The sequence below is a fragment of the Danio rerio genome, chromosome 7, assembly GCF_049306965.1.
Source record: "Danio rerio strain Tuebingen ecotype United States chromosome 7, GRCz12tu, whole genome shotgun sequence".
Classification (NCBI taxonomy): Eukaryota; Metazoa; Chordata; class Actinopteri; order Cypriniformes; family Danionidae; genus Danio; species Danio rerio.
Window position 1 is genome coordinate 71,758,765 of NC_133182.1, and position 16,236 is coordinate 71,775,000.

The window sequence follows — 16,236 nt, forward strand, 5'->3', positions numbered from 1 at the left end:
GGCACCAGGTTAAACATTCTAATACCTTTATGGCACTCACGTACATTATAAATAAATACAGGCAATGACTAAACATAGAGGATGGTGTCCAAAATCCCTCCAAGAATGAATCAACATGCAAGATTTGTACATTTATAATCACATCAGATGATAGTGGGGGTAGCGAGTCACTGGCATTGTTATTTTAGGGGTCATGGGCTGAAAGGTTTGAGAACCCGTTTTAGCAGATTTATTATACAACACTTGCTTTGTTTACCTAACAAGTAGATCTAATTAGAAACCTTAAATAAAAATTAATTATTATTTGATTTCATGCTTTACGTTTTTAGTCACTAGACTCCTCAAATCCATCCGCATATATATATACAGATTTTTTTTTTTACAAACTTCCTAGCAGAAATATCAAACAATGTCCACACACTGAAAAAAATTATTTAAAGATGATCCCTTGGATTTCCTTTTTTTTTTTTTTTTTTTTTTTAATTCAGAGGTTGTAAACAATTAATTTGGGATTCATTTAAACAACCAACATTACTAAATTAAATTTTTCTTTTTTTAATTCAACAAATATAAATTGTTTGCAAACAATTTTGCAGACATCATTCTGTTTCAGTGCAGTTTCTGCCTGGCAGTTTCTATATATGTTTTTTTTTTTTTTAGTTTGTAATCATCAGCAATACCCAATGCCAGTCATGCATTTTTAAGTATGTTGTAAGTGTCCTAATACTTTTTAGGGTCACAGCTTGAAAGTTATTATTGGCTTCCTTCAGGGATTATAACGTCTCTCAGCTCAGGTACGGCACATTTTATTAAAGTAGTACTGGGACAGAGGAACAGACACACACACACAGATAAACTGCAGTATAAAAGGAGAAGAAAGCAAAAAGAGTCTGAAGTGTAACTGATATTTATATAATCTCAGATTGTCATTTTTGAATGCTAGACAAGAGTTCTCTCCCTTTATTGGGCAAGGATGTATTGCATTGATTTAAAATAACACTAGATAGACAGAGAGATGACAAATATACACATTGTTTTGGTACACTCAAAAACATTTTTTTTAACTAACTCAAACTACATTTAAAATGAGCTGAAACAACACAATTCTTCAGATTTCATTGGGACAACTTATTTTTTGTATGTTCAATCCACAGCTAAATCATCAATCCATTTTTTGCCTCATTGACTTCCATTATAACCACATTTTTTGATTGCAAAGCCATGACACTATATAATCACGCACAAATAGCCACAGCCATAACAAAAGTGTAGTCAATTTGACCAGAGTTTTGGAAAAAATCCAAAGCAAAATAAGATTTGTCACCAAAAAGCATTCCATTTGCTGAAACACTGAGACACAATGGCACAATTAAGCCTTAAAACCACCTCAGAGTGGATGAAAACACAAGGGTTTTGTACACTAGTTAAGTAAAATACTTAAATAATGTCTACCACAGGTAATAAGCAAGTAGTTAATAGTGAAAATGGCTCCTTAAACTACAGTCTTACCTTAAATACCTATGAAGATGAACTTAAATATGTATTCAGCTCCATACGTCCTGCAGATTAAAACTAAACTCTCAAACATCCGCTTGTGAATCAATTAAAAAGCCACCACGTTTCTGGCTAAAACTCCCACAGGACTTGGAGGTTTACAGTTCATAATGAGTCATTATTCAGGTTATGGGTTTGAAGGGCATCAGTGAAGCGAATACTAAAGACTTGTCCTATGAAGACAGCCATGAAGTAATAAATGTATAAGGAAAACAATATCCAAGAGTTGCTGCGTCCCAAAGGACAACGTTAGTTCAATTATAAAAATAAAAAAAACACAGAAGCTGCATCAAATCACCCAGACATTGCCTGGAAAAGGTTGTCCTACGAAACTCCTTCGCAAACAGCAGGAGACCTGAGAGAGCAGCCACACAAAAGGACAATGCTGGCTTTGAGAGTTCGCTATCTGAAAAACAGAGTAAAGGTGTAGCAGTCAAGCATATCGGGAGCTCGTATGGGAGGAGGGCGAAATGTGAGGCAAATGTGCTGTGCAAATCAAACACAGCTCAAATGCAACACCTCAAGAAACAGCATTCCTTCACCGAAAGTGCGCTTTTTTTTTTTTTGCCGTGGCTCTTCTTCTCATCATAGAGACTTAGTGTTGTGTTAAAACTAAAGTATAAATGGATGAGGGCTGCACTGTGAGATATCCTGATACTCTCTGCTCTGAGACTGTAGCTTGAAAACCAAAAAGGTTAAAGCCTTTTTTAAAGGCTGGATTTGTAATTTGGGGAAAAACATCTTTGCACAGATAAATCTAACAAGTCACGGATAAAAGATAAACATGCTGATAAAAATGTAGAATCTTAGGCATAAATATTCAGTTGAAGACAACTGTGCAAATATTTAATCCTTCTGCAAATGTTTGAGATGAAGTATTACATTGCAAATTAAAGAATCCTTTGCTGGAAATGCCTCCTTATAAAGGCACTTTTGTGAATTACAAAAAGAAAATCAAATATGGAGGGCCCTATCATACACCAGGCGCAATGGGGCGCAAGACGCGGCGCAATAGTCTTTTAGTAGTTTCAGCTTGGCGCAAGAGTCATTTTGAGGCGTTGCGCTATGCTGTTTCAATAGCAAATGCATTAGCGCTCATTTGTGTGCCCATAGGCGTTCTGGTCTAAAAAGGGAGGCGTTCTGAGGCGGACCGCTGGCACGTTGCTATTTTGAGAAACTATAATAGATTTTTCATTAGACCAAAACTAACCCAGTCTAAACTCTGGCGCAGAGTTGCACCTCGCTTACTGCTTTATACGCACAAGAGAGCAATAGGCAAATATCTTTACATATGAAAAAATTTAAATATTAAGGATATATATAGGATATAATAAGAATAGATATAGGATATAAATATAAAAGATTAAAATATTACAAAGCATATTATTTTCTAGCCTACATAAATATGAAAAACCACTGCTTTTATGACTTCTTCATCTCGGGAGGCTTTTTCAGTTCATTCATAACAATTTGCTTTTGTATAATGTTATTATTATTAGCAGTATTATTTATTATATCCATATTTATATTTGTTTTATTAAAAACAAGCTTAGATTTGCCCACCTGCAGGCTTTAGACCATATGGGGCATGGCAGGTGTATTTGGAAATAACTCAGCATTTTGAGCACACTTGGTCATTGTTGTTCATTTATTCGTTTGCTGGAAATTAGAACAGAATTAAGAAATAGTTTTGAAACAAATATTTGCGCTTAACAAACGAAATTAATTATTTATAGGCTAATTGATGTCTGTGCGTAAAGGTTTCCCTATCCAAGAGCGAATGTGAAAGTAGTTCCATTATCTCTCATTCTCACGCAGTAGATGCTCTGTTTAACAGTTTTTTGTTAAAAAACTGTCAACTGTTAGCTTGTGAAATGCTTATTTTTTCCACTTAGACTTACTTTGCGTCCTGTAAATAGCGAATGCGCTCTTGGCGCCACGCAGCTGACTCTTAAAGGGAATGGGAGATGAGACTCTAATTGGTTTATTCTCAAAACACACCTATAACTCATTAAGAAAACAAACCCAACCCTTTTAGCCCATGCGCCTTGGCGCATAGCGCATTTTCCCGTTTGTAAATTAGCAAAAATGCGTTCTGACACGCCCTGAAAGCGTTTGTGCCCTGCGTTTTGCGCTCTGCGCATGGACCATCAAAATAGAGCCCGGAGAGTCTCAAAACCCTTTTGTAAGAGGGACTACTTTCTTTCGCCATTCCTTCACATCTGCAGCTGACGTCAGAACAGCAGAAGTCCTTGATACTTCACCAACGTCACTTTAGAGCTAGTATTTGAATGATTCTCTAGCGTAATGTCTAAAGTGATGACAAAACAGGTGATTTTGCTCACATTTTAAGATTATAAGGGTGAACGGCATGAAATGCCATCAGTCTACAGAGATTTCCCAGTATTTATCTGTTGCAATCAGGAGATCACAATATTACTATGTTATAAATACAGCACAACAACAAACAAAAGAAAGAGACTGACTTAGAAAGTAATTTACCTGTTTCATAATGATTTGATCAGCTGTGGTTTGAAATTACGCTGCTTTTCTCTTAGGGCTTATTATGAGGTCTCTGATGCCATCTTGTGAATAAACAACATCAACCGTCTTTGCTCAAAGACAGGCTAATGGCTCTAAGAAGTTAAAAATATTTAAAATAGGCACTATCCTTATAAATAAACTGCATAGTTGCAATCTAAACAACTACATTCTTGACTAAAAAATCCTCAAAAATACATTATGCTGTCCAACAGCAGCAATATTTGTCAAACTGTAAAGTGTCCTCTGCTTGTTGCTTTATGTGGGCGGAGTAATACACAAGGGTTGAAGAGGCTATACGAGTGCTGTGACTGTCAGGATTCTGTCAGTCTGTTAATTCTTGTTTTGGTGGCAGAGTTCAGACACTGGTCATGTGATGTGTTGTATGTTGTGCTTGGCTCGAGTTTGTCTGTCCTTGTCATTGTATGAGCGCCGTCCTGGTTGCGCTTGGATGATGCGCGCTCCCACGAAGTCCGGACATGCTCTGGATTCTTGCTCTTGTCCTCGTGTCTGTGTTTGTTTAGTCTGCGGCATGATGTTCATTTTCAGCATCTCACTCTAATTGCTTTGGGATGGAGCTGGGAGATTCACGTCGCATATGTGAGCGCACGGTAAATATCTTTATTTATCGTGTGCTCATGTCTTGCGTTCTGTTGTGTTTGTGTTGTGTAGCACGTGGTTTCATGTTTACATCGTAACCATGTGCTTTTAGTGTCTTGTTTCATGTGAGCATGCGGTCAATGAGCTCTCTCATTGGCTGCATGCTCTAGTCCAGCTTGTATGTGAGCACATGGCTTGTGTTGTGTATTTTTGTAACATGTTTTCTTTTGTCTAGCGTCTTGTGCCACCCACCTTGTTATCCTGTTTGTAATTATTATTTTCACCTGTCTGCCAGTCTGTTCATTGGTTTGTCTTTCTATTTATTCTCTTAGTGTGCTCTGTCCTGTGCTGGTCCTTTGTTGATTGTGGTCCTTTGATGCCTGGTCTACAACAGTTGTTGAATGTAGTGTGTCATGCCAAAAACCAAATCAAGTCAAGTTAGTCGAGTGTGTATAAAAACGGCATGTTTTTTTACCCAACGAGGAGGTATGAGTTTTTTTTTTTTTTTTAATCCTTCATTTCCCGCTTTTGGGTCCTCGCCTCATCTCCTTCCACCCCATACCGTGACAGTTACTGGCAAAATATTGCACGCCTGTCAGCCAATCAGATTTAAGAACCAGACAGAACTGTTGTGTGTATATATATATATTCATATATATATATATATATATATATATAAATATATATATATATATATATATATATATATATATATATATATATAAATATATATATATATATATATATATATATATATATATATATATATATATATATATATATATATATATATATATATATATATATATATATAATATATATATATATATATATATATATATATATATATATATATATATATATATATATGTATATTTATATATATATATATATATATATATATATATATATATATATGTATATTTTATATATATATATATATATATATATATATATATATATATATATATATATATATATATATATATATATATATATATATATATATACACACACACACACAACAGTTCTGTCTGGTTCTTAAATCTGATTGGCTGACAGGCGTGCGATATTCTGCCAGTAACTGTCACGGTATGGGGTGGTAGGAGATGAGGCGAGGACCCAAAAGCGGGAAATAATAACAACAAATAATAATAGCAACAAATATTAACTTGACTTCTAGTTGATCATTTGGAAAAGTGGCAGAAGGTTGATTTTTCTGATGAATCATCTGTTGAACTGCATCCCAATCATTACAAATACTGCAGAAGACCTACTGGAACATGCATGGACCCAAGATCTTCATAAAAATCAGTCAAGGAAAAATCATAGTTTGGGGTTACATTCAGTATGGGGACGTGGCAGAGATCTGCAGAGTGGATGGCAACAACAACAGCCTGAGGTTTCACGACATTTGTGTTACAAACCAAAGGAGAGAGCATTTTTTTTCAGCAGGATAGCGCTCCTTCTCATACTTTAGCCTCTGCATCAAAGTTCCTGAAAGCAAAAAACCTCAAGTTGCTCCAGGATTGGCCAACCCAGCCACTAGACATGAACAATATTGAGCATGTCTGGGGTAAGAGAAAGGAGGAGGCATTGAAGATAAATCCAAAGAATCTTGATGAACTCTGGGAGTCCTGCAAGAACGCTTTCTTTGCCATTCCAGATGACTTTAATAATAAGTTATTTGAGTCATTGAAGAGATGAATGGATGCAGTCCTCCAAGCTCATGGGAGTCATACTTATTTTACTTATACTTAGTCATACTACTTTATTAGCTATTTCACAAGACCCTAGTTTTCAGTAAGTGCAGTTGGTGCTTAAATAGGTTAACTATAAGTCATTGAACATCATTGGTTTGTTCTGTAGCAAAAATGCTACAGTAAAAATGAATAAATAAATAAATAAATAAATAAATAAATAAATAATACTGACCTTAGCAGTTTTTACAATATATATAATAGAAAATACTGTGTAGAATGTGCTTGCTAATATCAACTGATTGTATTTTTATGATTAGAAAATATAAGAATGATAAGAAAAATCCATTATTTATGTAGTTGGTAACTAAAGTAAGTATTTTTTATAAATAAAATATGAATAAATTGTTAATTAGTAAACATTTCACATTTAAACTTATGTGTGAGTAAAACATTATTTTTGTTTTATTAAGTAAACTACTGATGAAATTTCATCCATTTTAGGGAAAAATGTGATTTAAAGCATTCTTTTGTCGTAAAACAACAAAAATGTACATATTTCAGACATGCATACATTGCTTTTTTTTTTTTTTTAACAACACAATACCAATGTTTTAAGGCCAAACTACTTTAGTAATCAGTATTTAGTGGAATAACTCACAATAAATCAGTTATTCTGACCAGATATCTTTCTGCTCAAATGTAACAACTTAAGAAGCAATTTCCCTTTGGTGAAAATGGTTTACTTCTTATCAGAGAGACTCTGTGTCATGGAAAAACAAACGTTCAAATGGATGATACAAAATGCAGGGCTGCACTGCGAGAGATCCTGATTTTCTCTGCTCTGAAATTGAAGCTATGGAAAGCAAAATGTCAAAACATATCTTTTCAATGCCGGTTTGTAATTCAGAACAAAAAAAGAAGGTGAAAAAGGTCTGAGCATCTTCAGCAGAGAAGAATTCACTGGAAAAACACTGATAAAAATAGAGTGCTATGAATGATAAATATTCAATTGAAGACAACTGTGCAAACATTTAAAGCTTTAGCAAATGTTTGAGATGAAGAATTACATTTCACATTACAAAATCCATTGCTCAAAAAGACTTGGCTTCATAGTATTTTTTTCTAATGTTTTTAAATAATAATAATAATAATAATAATAATAATAATATATTAAAAATATTTTGAAAATACTACTAATTACTACTACTACTACTACTACTACTACTACTATATTGAACATAATAATATTAATAATAATAATAATAATAATAATAATAATAATAATAATAATAAATAATAAATAATAATTAATATTATTAAAATAATAATAATAATAATAATAATAATAAACAATAGTATCATCATCATCATTATTATTATTATTATTATTATTATTATTATTATTATTATTGTTGTTGTTGTTGTTGTTAAGAATAATAATAATAATAAATAATAATTATTATTATTTATATTTTAATATTATTACCATTATTATTAAAATAATAATAATAATAATAATAATAATAATTTTTTTTTTGTTGATGATGATGATGATGATGATAATAATAGTAATAATAATAATAATAATAATAATAATAATAATGATGATGATGATGATGATGATGATGATGATGATGATGATGAAGTAGCAGCCCTAAACCAAGGCAGTGCCATATCTTTTTATATACTTAAACTAAAACTATTAACATGTGTTATTTAAAAACCCCACTGACAAATGACGCTGGGCCTTAACTTGTTGAAAAAAATATATTACCTCTCATTTTTAAGTGCATTATAATTACAACAAGATCAGAAGAATGCCTTCTGACGAGGGGTAAAGTAAATGCTGCCAACTTGAACTCTCCTGCCAAGAAAGGAGGGCCATTAGAGCCATTAATCCTTCAAGAGTGAATGCATTATCTTCATTAGCCCACAGTCTGAGGAGAAGCAGAGAGTTTCTCACCCTGACGCCCAGCTCCACGTTCTCTCCTCCGTAAATCTCCATGCCTTCATCCAGCAGACCGATCTCTGCGAAATACAGCCGGTCCACCACAAAACAGCCGATCAGAGCCGGACTCCTGCACATTTACAGTACAGTGTTACATTCAGTGAGCATATATGTTTAGTGTAACACTCCAGACACATGTGAATTTCTAATTCAGTAGATACTGTGTATAGACAGACATACAGACAGATAATACATATATAGATAAAACAGACTGATGTAAAAGTATGAGTGAATGAATGAATGAATGAATGAATGAATGAATGAATGAATGAATGAATGAATGAATGAATGAGTGATTGAGTGAGTGAGTGAGTGAGTGCTCATGCTCATGTAAATGAATAAATGAATGAACGAATGAACCATACAATGACTGATAAAAAACAGTGTGCAAGTATATACTCAAATTAATGAATAAGCAAACATGAATGCATGAGTGAATTAACAAACTAATGAATGAATGCCCAAGTGAATTAATGAATGAATGAATGCCCAAGTAAATGAATGAATGCATGAGCGAGTGAATCAATGTATAAATAAATGCCTGAGTGTGTGTGAGTGAGTGAGTGAGTGAGTGAATAAATGAATGGCCTAATAAATGAATGGATGAATGCCCAAGTGAGTGAGTGAGTGAGTGAAAGCCCAAGTGAATGAATCCCTGAGTGTGTGGATGAATGAATGAATGCTCATAAATGAATGAATGAATGAATGAATGAATGAATGCTCATGTGAATGACTAAAGGTCCAAGTGAATGAATGCCAGAGTGAATGAATGAATGAATGAAGCCCATGTGAATGAAAAAAATTTGAGTGAATAAATGTGTGAGTACATGAATATTTATGTGAATAAATAAATGCACAAATTAAAAAATAATAAATTAATAAATGCTTATGCAAATTAAAAATTGCCTGAGTAAATGAATGCCCAAGTGAGTGAGTGAATGGATGCTAGTGTGAATGAATGAATGTCCAAGTAAATAAATGAATGCATGAGTGAGTGAATCAATGAATAAATGAATGAGTGTGTGAGTGAGTGAGTGAGTGAGTGACTGAATTAATGATTGAATGGCCAAATAAATGAATAAATGAATGCCCAAGTGAGTGAGTGAGCGAGTGAGTGAGTGAGTGAGTGAGTGATTGAATGGCCAAATGAATGAATGAATGCCCAAGTGAGTGAGTGAGTGAGTGAGTGAGTTAGTGAATGCCCAAGTGAATAAATGCCCGAGTGTGTGAGTTAATAAATGAATGAATGAATGCCCATGTGAATGAATGTAGGTCAAAGTGAAAGAATGCCAGAGTAAGTGAATGAATTAATAAATGAATGAATGAATGCCCATGTATATAAAAGAATGTCGGAGTGAATACGTGTGAGTGAATAAATGAATACTCATGTGAATGAATAAATAAATGCCCAAAAGAATAAATTAATGAATGTTCATGTGAATGAATGAATGCATGAGTGAATAAATGCCAGAGTAAGTGAATGAATGAATGAATGAATGAATGACAGAGTGAGTGAGTGAGTGAGTGAGTGAGTGAGTGAGTGAGTGAGTGAGTGAGTGAGTGAGTGAGTGAGGGTAACAATGAAATATATGTTCAGTCCTTAAGGTGACAGGCAGACAGACAGACAGACAGACAGACAGACAGGCAGACAGACAGGCAGACAGACAGACAGGCAGACAGGCAGACAGACAGACAGGCAGACAGGCAGACAGACAGACAGATAGACAGACAGACAGACAGACAGACAGACAGGCAGGCAGGCAGGCAGACAGACAGACAGAGAGACAGACAAACAGACAGGCAGACAGGCAGACAGACAGACAGACAGACAGACAGGCAGGCAGGCAGACAGACAGACAGAGAGACAGACAGACAGTGAGACGGACAGACAGACAGACAGACAGTACCTGATTGGAGCAGTGCTGTTGTTTAGGTTCCACCATGATTTGGGTGGATTCAGATAGCGGCACCACAGCTCCCAGTCAAAGCCCTGAGCGGAGAGGGGATACTCCTCAATCTCAAATGTGTCGTATTTGATGTTGTCAAAAGATGGAGATATAATTCTGGTTCTGTCTTCTTTGATCCTTTGGAGAATAGGCTCAGCCCTGCAGACATGACAATAAAATCATTTACCACCCAGTGAACATGCTCTGTTCCAAACAAAAGAGGCTCTTTTTTTTGAGCATGAAACATGTGAGTCTGAAACAGGCAGTGTGATAAAATAACAAACACCGCCTATTCAGTCACTTCATCCTCAGCACTATTTTAGGACGGATTCTTCTAGAAACATGCAAATTGAAGCAGTACAGTACGGCTTTAAAATCACATCAAAGCTGATTAAAGGCAGAAAAAAATCGGGGTGTTATTCAAATTGCGCTGACATATCTGGGTCAGCCTGTTATGAGCAGAAACACGGTGTGCCAACTGTAAGATCTAGAGCTGTGTTTGATGATGAAGGGCATCTGTATGATCTGTGCTCTTTAAGGACCGGAGTAGTTTATCCAAGAACGAATCTGACGTCCCGCCAAGTTTGAAAAAGTGTGACTGACATTTGAAAGCTGTCTCAAGTCTGTTCGTCATATTAACAATCCAGGCTTATCAGGAAACAGATATCTTTGGCCACATTTTTATAAAATTAGGGGCTAATTCTTGCTAATTTTGTAACATTTTAAAGCTAATTGTCCAGGTGGCGCGTTCATTCATTCATTCATTCATTCATTCATTCATTCATTCATTCATTCATTCATTCATTCATTCATTCATTCATTCATTCATTCATCCATCCATCCATCCATCCATCCTTCAATCTATTATTATTATTATTATTATTATTATTATTAGTAGTAGTAGTAGTAATAATAATAATAATAATAATAATTGTAGTTATAAAAGCATAATAATAATAATAATAATAATAATAATAATAATAATAATAAAAATAATAATAATGTTGTTTTTGTTGTTGTTGTTGCTATTATTATTACTATTTTTATTATTATTATTATTAGTAGTAGTGGTAATAGTAATAGTAGTAGTAGTAATAATAGTAGTATTAATTATACTACTACTACTACTAATAAATTACTTAATAAATAACGATACTAATAAGAAGAATAAGAAAAAGGAGAAATAATTATACAAAAATTATAATAATAATAATAATAATAATAATAATAATAATCATAATAATAATAATAATAATAATAATAATAATAATAATAATAATAATAATATAATACTTATTATTATTATTATTTTTTATTAACATTGTTGTTGTTTATTATTATCATGCAAGATTAAATAAAAGTCAAATAAATAAATGATCCTAAAACTGATTAAATAAATGAAAAACAACAAAAGTAGATCCAAAATAATCTAAACATTTAATCAAATTAAGTACAATAATACAAAAATAAATATAGAACTATAAGTAGTTAAATGCAATAAGGTAACTATACAACTTCCAAATATTATTTCAATCTCACTTTTAATATATTTTTTACTTTTTCTTATGACTTCCTGTGACCTATTTTTGAACATATTTAAATTGACGATGTAGAATGTTTTCAAGGAAAAAAATGTAAGTAGTACTTTCTAGAAGATGTTATTTTTTGTTGTATTTTAGTTTAGTACTTCTATAAAAAAATAAAATAAAAAAATAATAACATTTTACAGTGCACGTCCCTTATATATTGTCCTTTTTGGAAATTCCGTTTGTTTTCAAGTTTCAAGAAAATTTAAAGTGTTAACCTGTGAATTAGCCTAGGCTAAAATTTCTTTTCAAATCTTTTCACGAAATGTGCCTCTCAGTTCCTGTCAGTGCTCCAACACAAGCACAGACAGAACCGATTCAGTTGAAAGCAGCAGTAATTACAGTCAGACTATAAAGTGCTATGAATAGCCAGATCTTTTCTACCACATACCAGCCAATGTTGAACTCCACGTGGGCATCAAAAAGAGCCACTACAGGGGCAGAGGCGGCTCTCCAGCCACTCACTCGAGAGCGAATCAGACCCTCCTGCCTACTGTGACGGACCACCTTAATGAAACCCGGCTGCTTAGCGTTGGTCTCCTTTACAAAGTCCTGCAGCTTCTCCTTTAGCTCATCTGGAAGGAAGAGAGAGATGATTAGCTATGTCAAAATAATAGGTTTCATCAGTCCATAAAAAACACCAAATAGAACAGCCGAAACACATTGGAAATGAGTGACTGAGCCTACATTTTTACAAAACGTAAAAGAACATTAGTGTTTTCAGTTAACAACTTCACTAGAGGGCGCTGTCTAAATTTTTGTGAATCTAAAATAAGATACGTTTTGTTGCCTGTTTAAGGTAAAAAATCAACTAGAGGGTGCTTTTTACATTTTTGTGAATCTAAAATATGTTACTTAAGGATTGATTTTTTGTTAGTTTCAGATGACAATTCCACTAGAGGGCGCTGCTTACATTTTTGTAAATCTGAAGCATGTTACTAGGGGTTGTTTTCTTGAAGGTTTTAGATGAAACATCCACTAAAGGACACTGTCAAAATTTTTGTGAATCTGAAATGTTGCTTAGGGTACATTTTGTTGTCCATTTCAGGTGAAAATTTAACTAGGGGTGCTAACTATAATTTAGCGAATATGAAATACGTTACATAGAGCTCAAGTTTTTGTACATATCTGATGATTAATCCACTAGACAGCGCTGTCTTTTTGTAAATCTGAAATACGTAACATGGGGTACATTTTGTTGTCCATTTCAGATGAAAATTTCATTAGGGGCGCTGTTTACTGTTTTGCGAATCTAAAATACATTACTTTCTTTACGTGTTGTTGTCCATTTCAGACGAAAAATTCACTAGAAGGCGCTGTCTACGTTTTTGTGAATCTGAAATACGCTACTTAGGGTATGTTTAGCTGTACTTTTTAGATGACAAATTCACTAGAGGGTGATCTCTACATATTTAAAAAATCTGAAATACGTATCTTAGGGTAAGTTTTGTTGTCCCTTTCAGATGACAAATTCACTAAAAGGCACTGTCTACATTTTTGCGAATCCAAAATATGTTACTTAGGATAGTTTTTTTTGTACATTTCAGACGACTAAACCACTAGAGGCCACTGTCTACATTTTGGTTAATCAGAAATATGTAACTTAGGGTACAATTTGTGAAACATTTCAGTTACAAATGCAGTAGAGGACGCTAACTATATTTTTGCAAATCTGAAATACATTACATAAAGCACAGCTTTTTGCTCGTTTTAGATGGCAAATTGACTACAGGGAGCTGTCTAAATTTTTGCTAATAGGGTATGTTTTGTTGTACATTTCAGATAACAAATCCACTAGAGGGTGCTGTCTTTTTGCGAATCTGAAATATGTTACATACAGCACAGTTTTTTGTACATTTCTGATGACAAAACCACTAGAGGGCGCTGTCTTTTTTGTGAATCGGAAATACATAACATGGGGTACATTTTGTTGTCGGTTTCAGATGACAAATCCATTAGAGGGCATTGTCTGCATTTTTTTTTAATTTGAAATACGCTATTTATGGTACGTTTTGTTGTCCATTTAAGATGATAAATCCACTAGAGGGCACTGTCCACATTTTTTTTTATTTGAAATACGTTACTTAAGGTAAGTTTTGTTGTACATTTTAATTGACAAATCCACTAGAAGGCATTGTCTACATTTGGGAATCTAAAATATGTTACTAGAGTGCTTTCTACATTTTTGCAAATCTGAAGTACGTTATTAGACTACGTTTTGTTGTATGATTTGTTGTACATGCCCATGAGCAGACAGGGATTGTCACACAGTACATTTTGGTGTTAAAATAAGAAGAAAAAATAAAATTATTATTTTTTTTTTTACTAAACGATTGATAAACATTACATTAAATTGACCATAACAAAAATATGTGCTAAATTGAGTCAAATATGCTTTAAATTTATGTTTGCTTTTAAAAATGCTATTGAATTGGTTATTGGTTGGTTTTAGGGAAGGGTTTAGGTCAGTGGTTCGCTGTTCTAGCTGATCTGTATGACAAACAAAACATATTCTATGTAACATATTTCAAATTCGCAAAAATGATAGCGCCCTCTAGTGGATTTGTCACCTGAAAGGAGCAGCAAAACATCCTTAGAGCAACATATATTAGGTTTCTTATTTCCAATAAGCTGGATAAGTTTTATTATTCAGGTTTTGCATCTTCTGCACAAATGAGACGCCATAGTAATTGGTGGTTCATTTCAAAGCAATTTAAAGATTGTGAGTAAGAAATAATACAAAAAGTACAAAAAAGATTAAAAATGTTAAAATCCAATTTAAATTATAAATACACAAAAAGTAAATAGAGTACTATAATAAGTAGGGGAACAAATATGTCACATGCTACACACAGATATGGATAATCCACAGTATATAGGATATGTCAAAACTTTTCAAAAGTATTACAGTAGTTAAAACTAAAATAAATAACACTATGGAGGCATATTTCTATTAACGCAATATCATCCATTTTTAAATAAACTTATATCTAACACTTTTACTGTTATTCTTTTAAAAACCTGAAAACCTTCTAGCAGGCAGTGCATATGAATGTATACGATTCAGAATGAATAATCAGTATAAATTAATAAAATTCAGAATGGAGGAAGTGGTATCATATGTTAAATAAAAGCATTTTTCTTCCCACAACTAACATCTACATCTTTGCAGAAACTTTAACAATCTGGCAATGCGTAAAAATGAATGTGCCTCACATAAATACATAATGCTAACCAAGAAGGAGTGCCATTAAGTTTTCATTTGGGTCCTCTGATGTGTTACACTTCACCGTTTAATTGAATTCCTTTGATTTATTTTTAACCTCACCTTTTTTTCTCTCCTTCTCAAGAAAGAGAAAAAGAGTTTGAGAACTAAAGAAAGGCAGATGATGTGAAAATGTCAGACATGATTCTATATTCCATATGCGCTGCTGTATGTGTATGTGTATGTTAAAAGCTTGTGTAGAGACTTTTAAAATGTCTTCTTCAAGAACAGCTGCTAGTTTTTTTATGATTTGCTGTTTATTTACAAAATTGATGTCTGCTCTGACATGCTTTGATGCAGGAAATTTAAGTCTACAGTTTAACAAAGTGATTTTATTGACATTTTAAAGAAATATATTGTATAAGGCATAATATAAAAAGAAATAAACCTTTAACATAACAGAAAAAAAACAACAACTGGCTGCTTATGCCAGAGTTTCAGTGACAACATACACACAACCAAACCAGACAATATGTCACTAAAACTACTTAATGTAAAAGAAAAGTCTCAGTTTTATTATATTTTTCAACATTAAACGTTGTCAGAGCAGAGATTACGATCACATAATGCAATCTGAAAGTATAAATAAATGGAAAACGCTTATAAATATAAATATTACAATTTTGGTATGTTACTGAAGGTGAACTGTTATACATTTTAGACCTTTTAGATATGTGAACAGTACACAGTTGAAGTCAAAATGATTAGCCATCCTACATTTTTATCCTACATGTGTTTGAGTCCTCTAAAGCATAAAAATGCCATAATATGTTTGCAGATATTTAAGACACAAGTTAAGCGAACATTCTTGTTTATCTAAAGAGCAATGTAGTCAGCTATTCAAGACTTTCTCCAGAAGAAAAAAATATTATCAGACATACTGTGAAAATATCCTTGTTCTATTAAATATAATTTGGGAAATATTTAAAAAAGGAAAAATAATTCAAAGGGGGCTAATAATTCTGACTTCAACTGTATGTATATATATATATATATATATATATATATATATATATATATATATATATATATA

General features: G+C 33.1%; 1 protein-coding gene across 4 annotated transcripts in view; it reads right to left on the reverse strand.

Moving 5' to 3' along the window:
* galnt18b (UDP-N-acetyl-alpha-D-galactosamine:polypeptide N-acetylgalactosaminyltransferase 18b) overlaps positions 1-16,236 on the reverse strand; it is a 195,329-nt gene that overhangs the window by 74,557 nt on the left and 104,536 nt on the right. For all 4 annotated transcript variants that reach the window (XM_003199013.7, XM_009303592.5, XM_073907530.1 and 1 more), the window contains 3 exons: positions 12,330-12,513; positions 10,314-10,511; positions 8,362-8,476 (listed from right to left, as the gene is read on the reverse strand). In XM_003199013.7, coding sequence (XP_003199061.1) covers positions 8,362-8,476; positions 10,314-10,511; positions 12,330-12,513 — 497 coding nt within the window. The remainder of the gene's footprint in view (positions 1-8,361; positions 8,477-10,313; positions 10,512-12,329; positions 12,514-16,236) is intronic.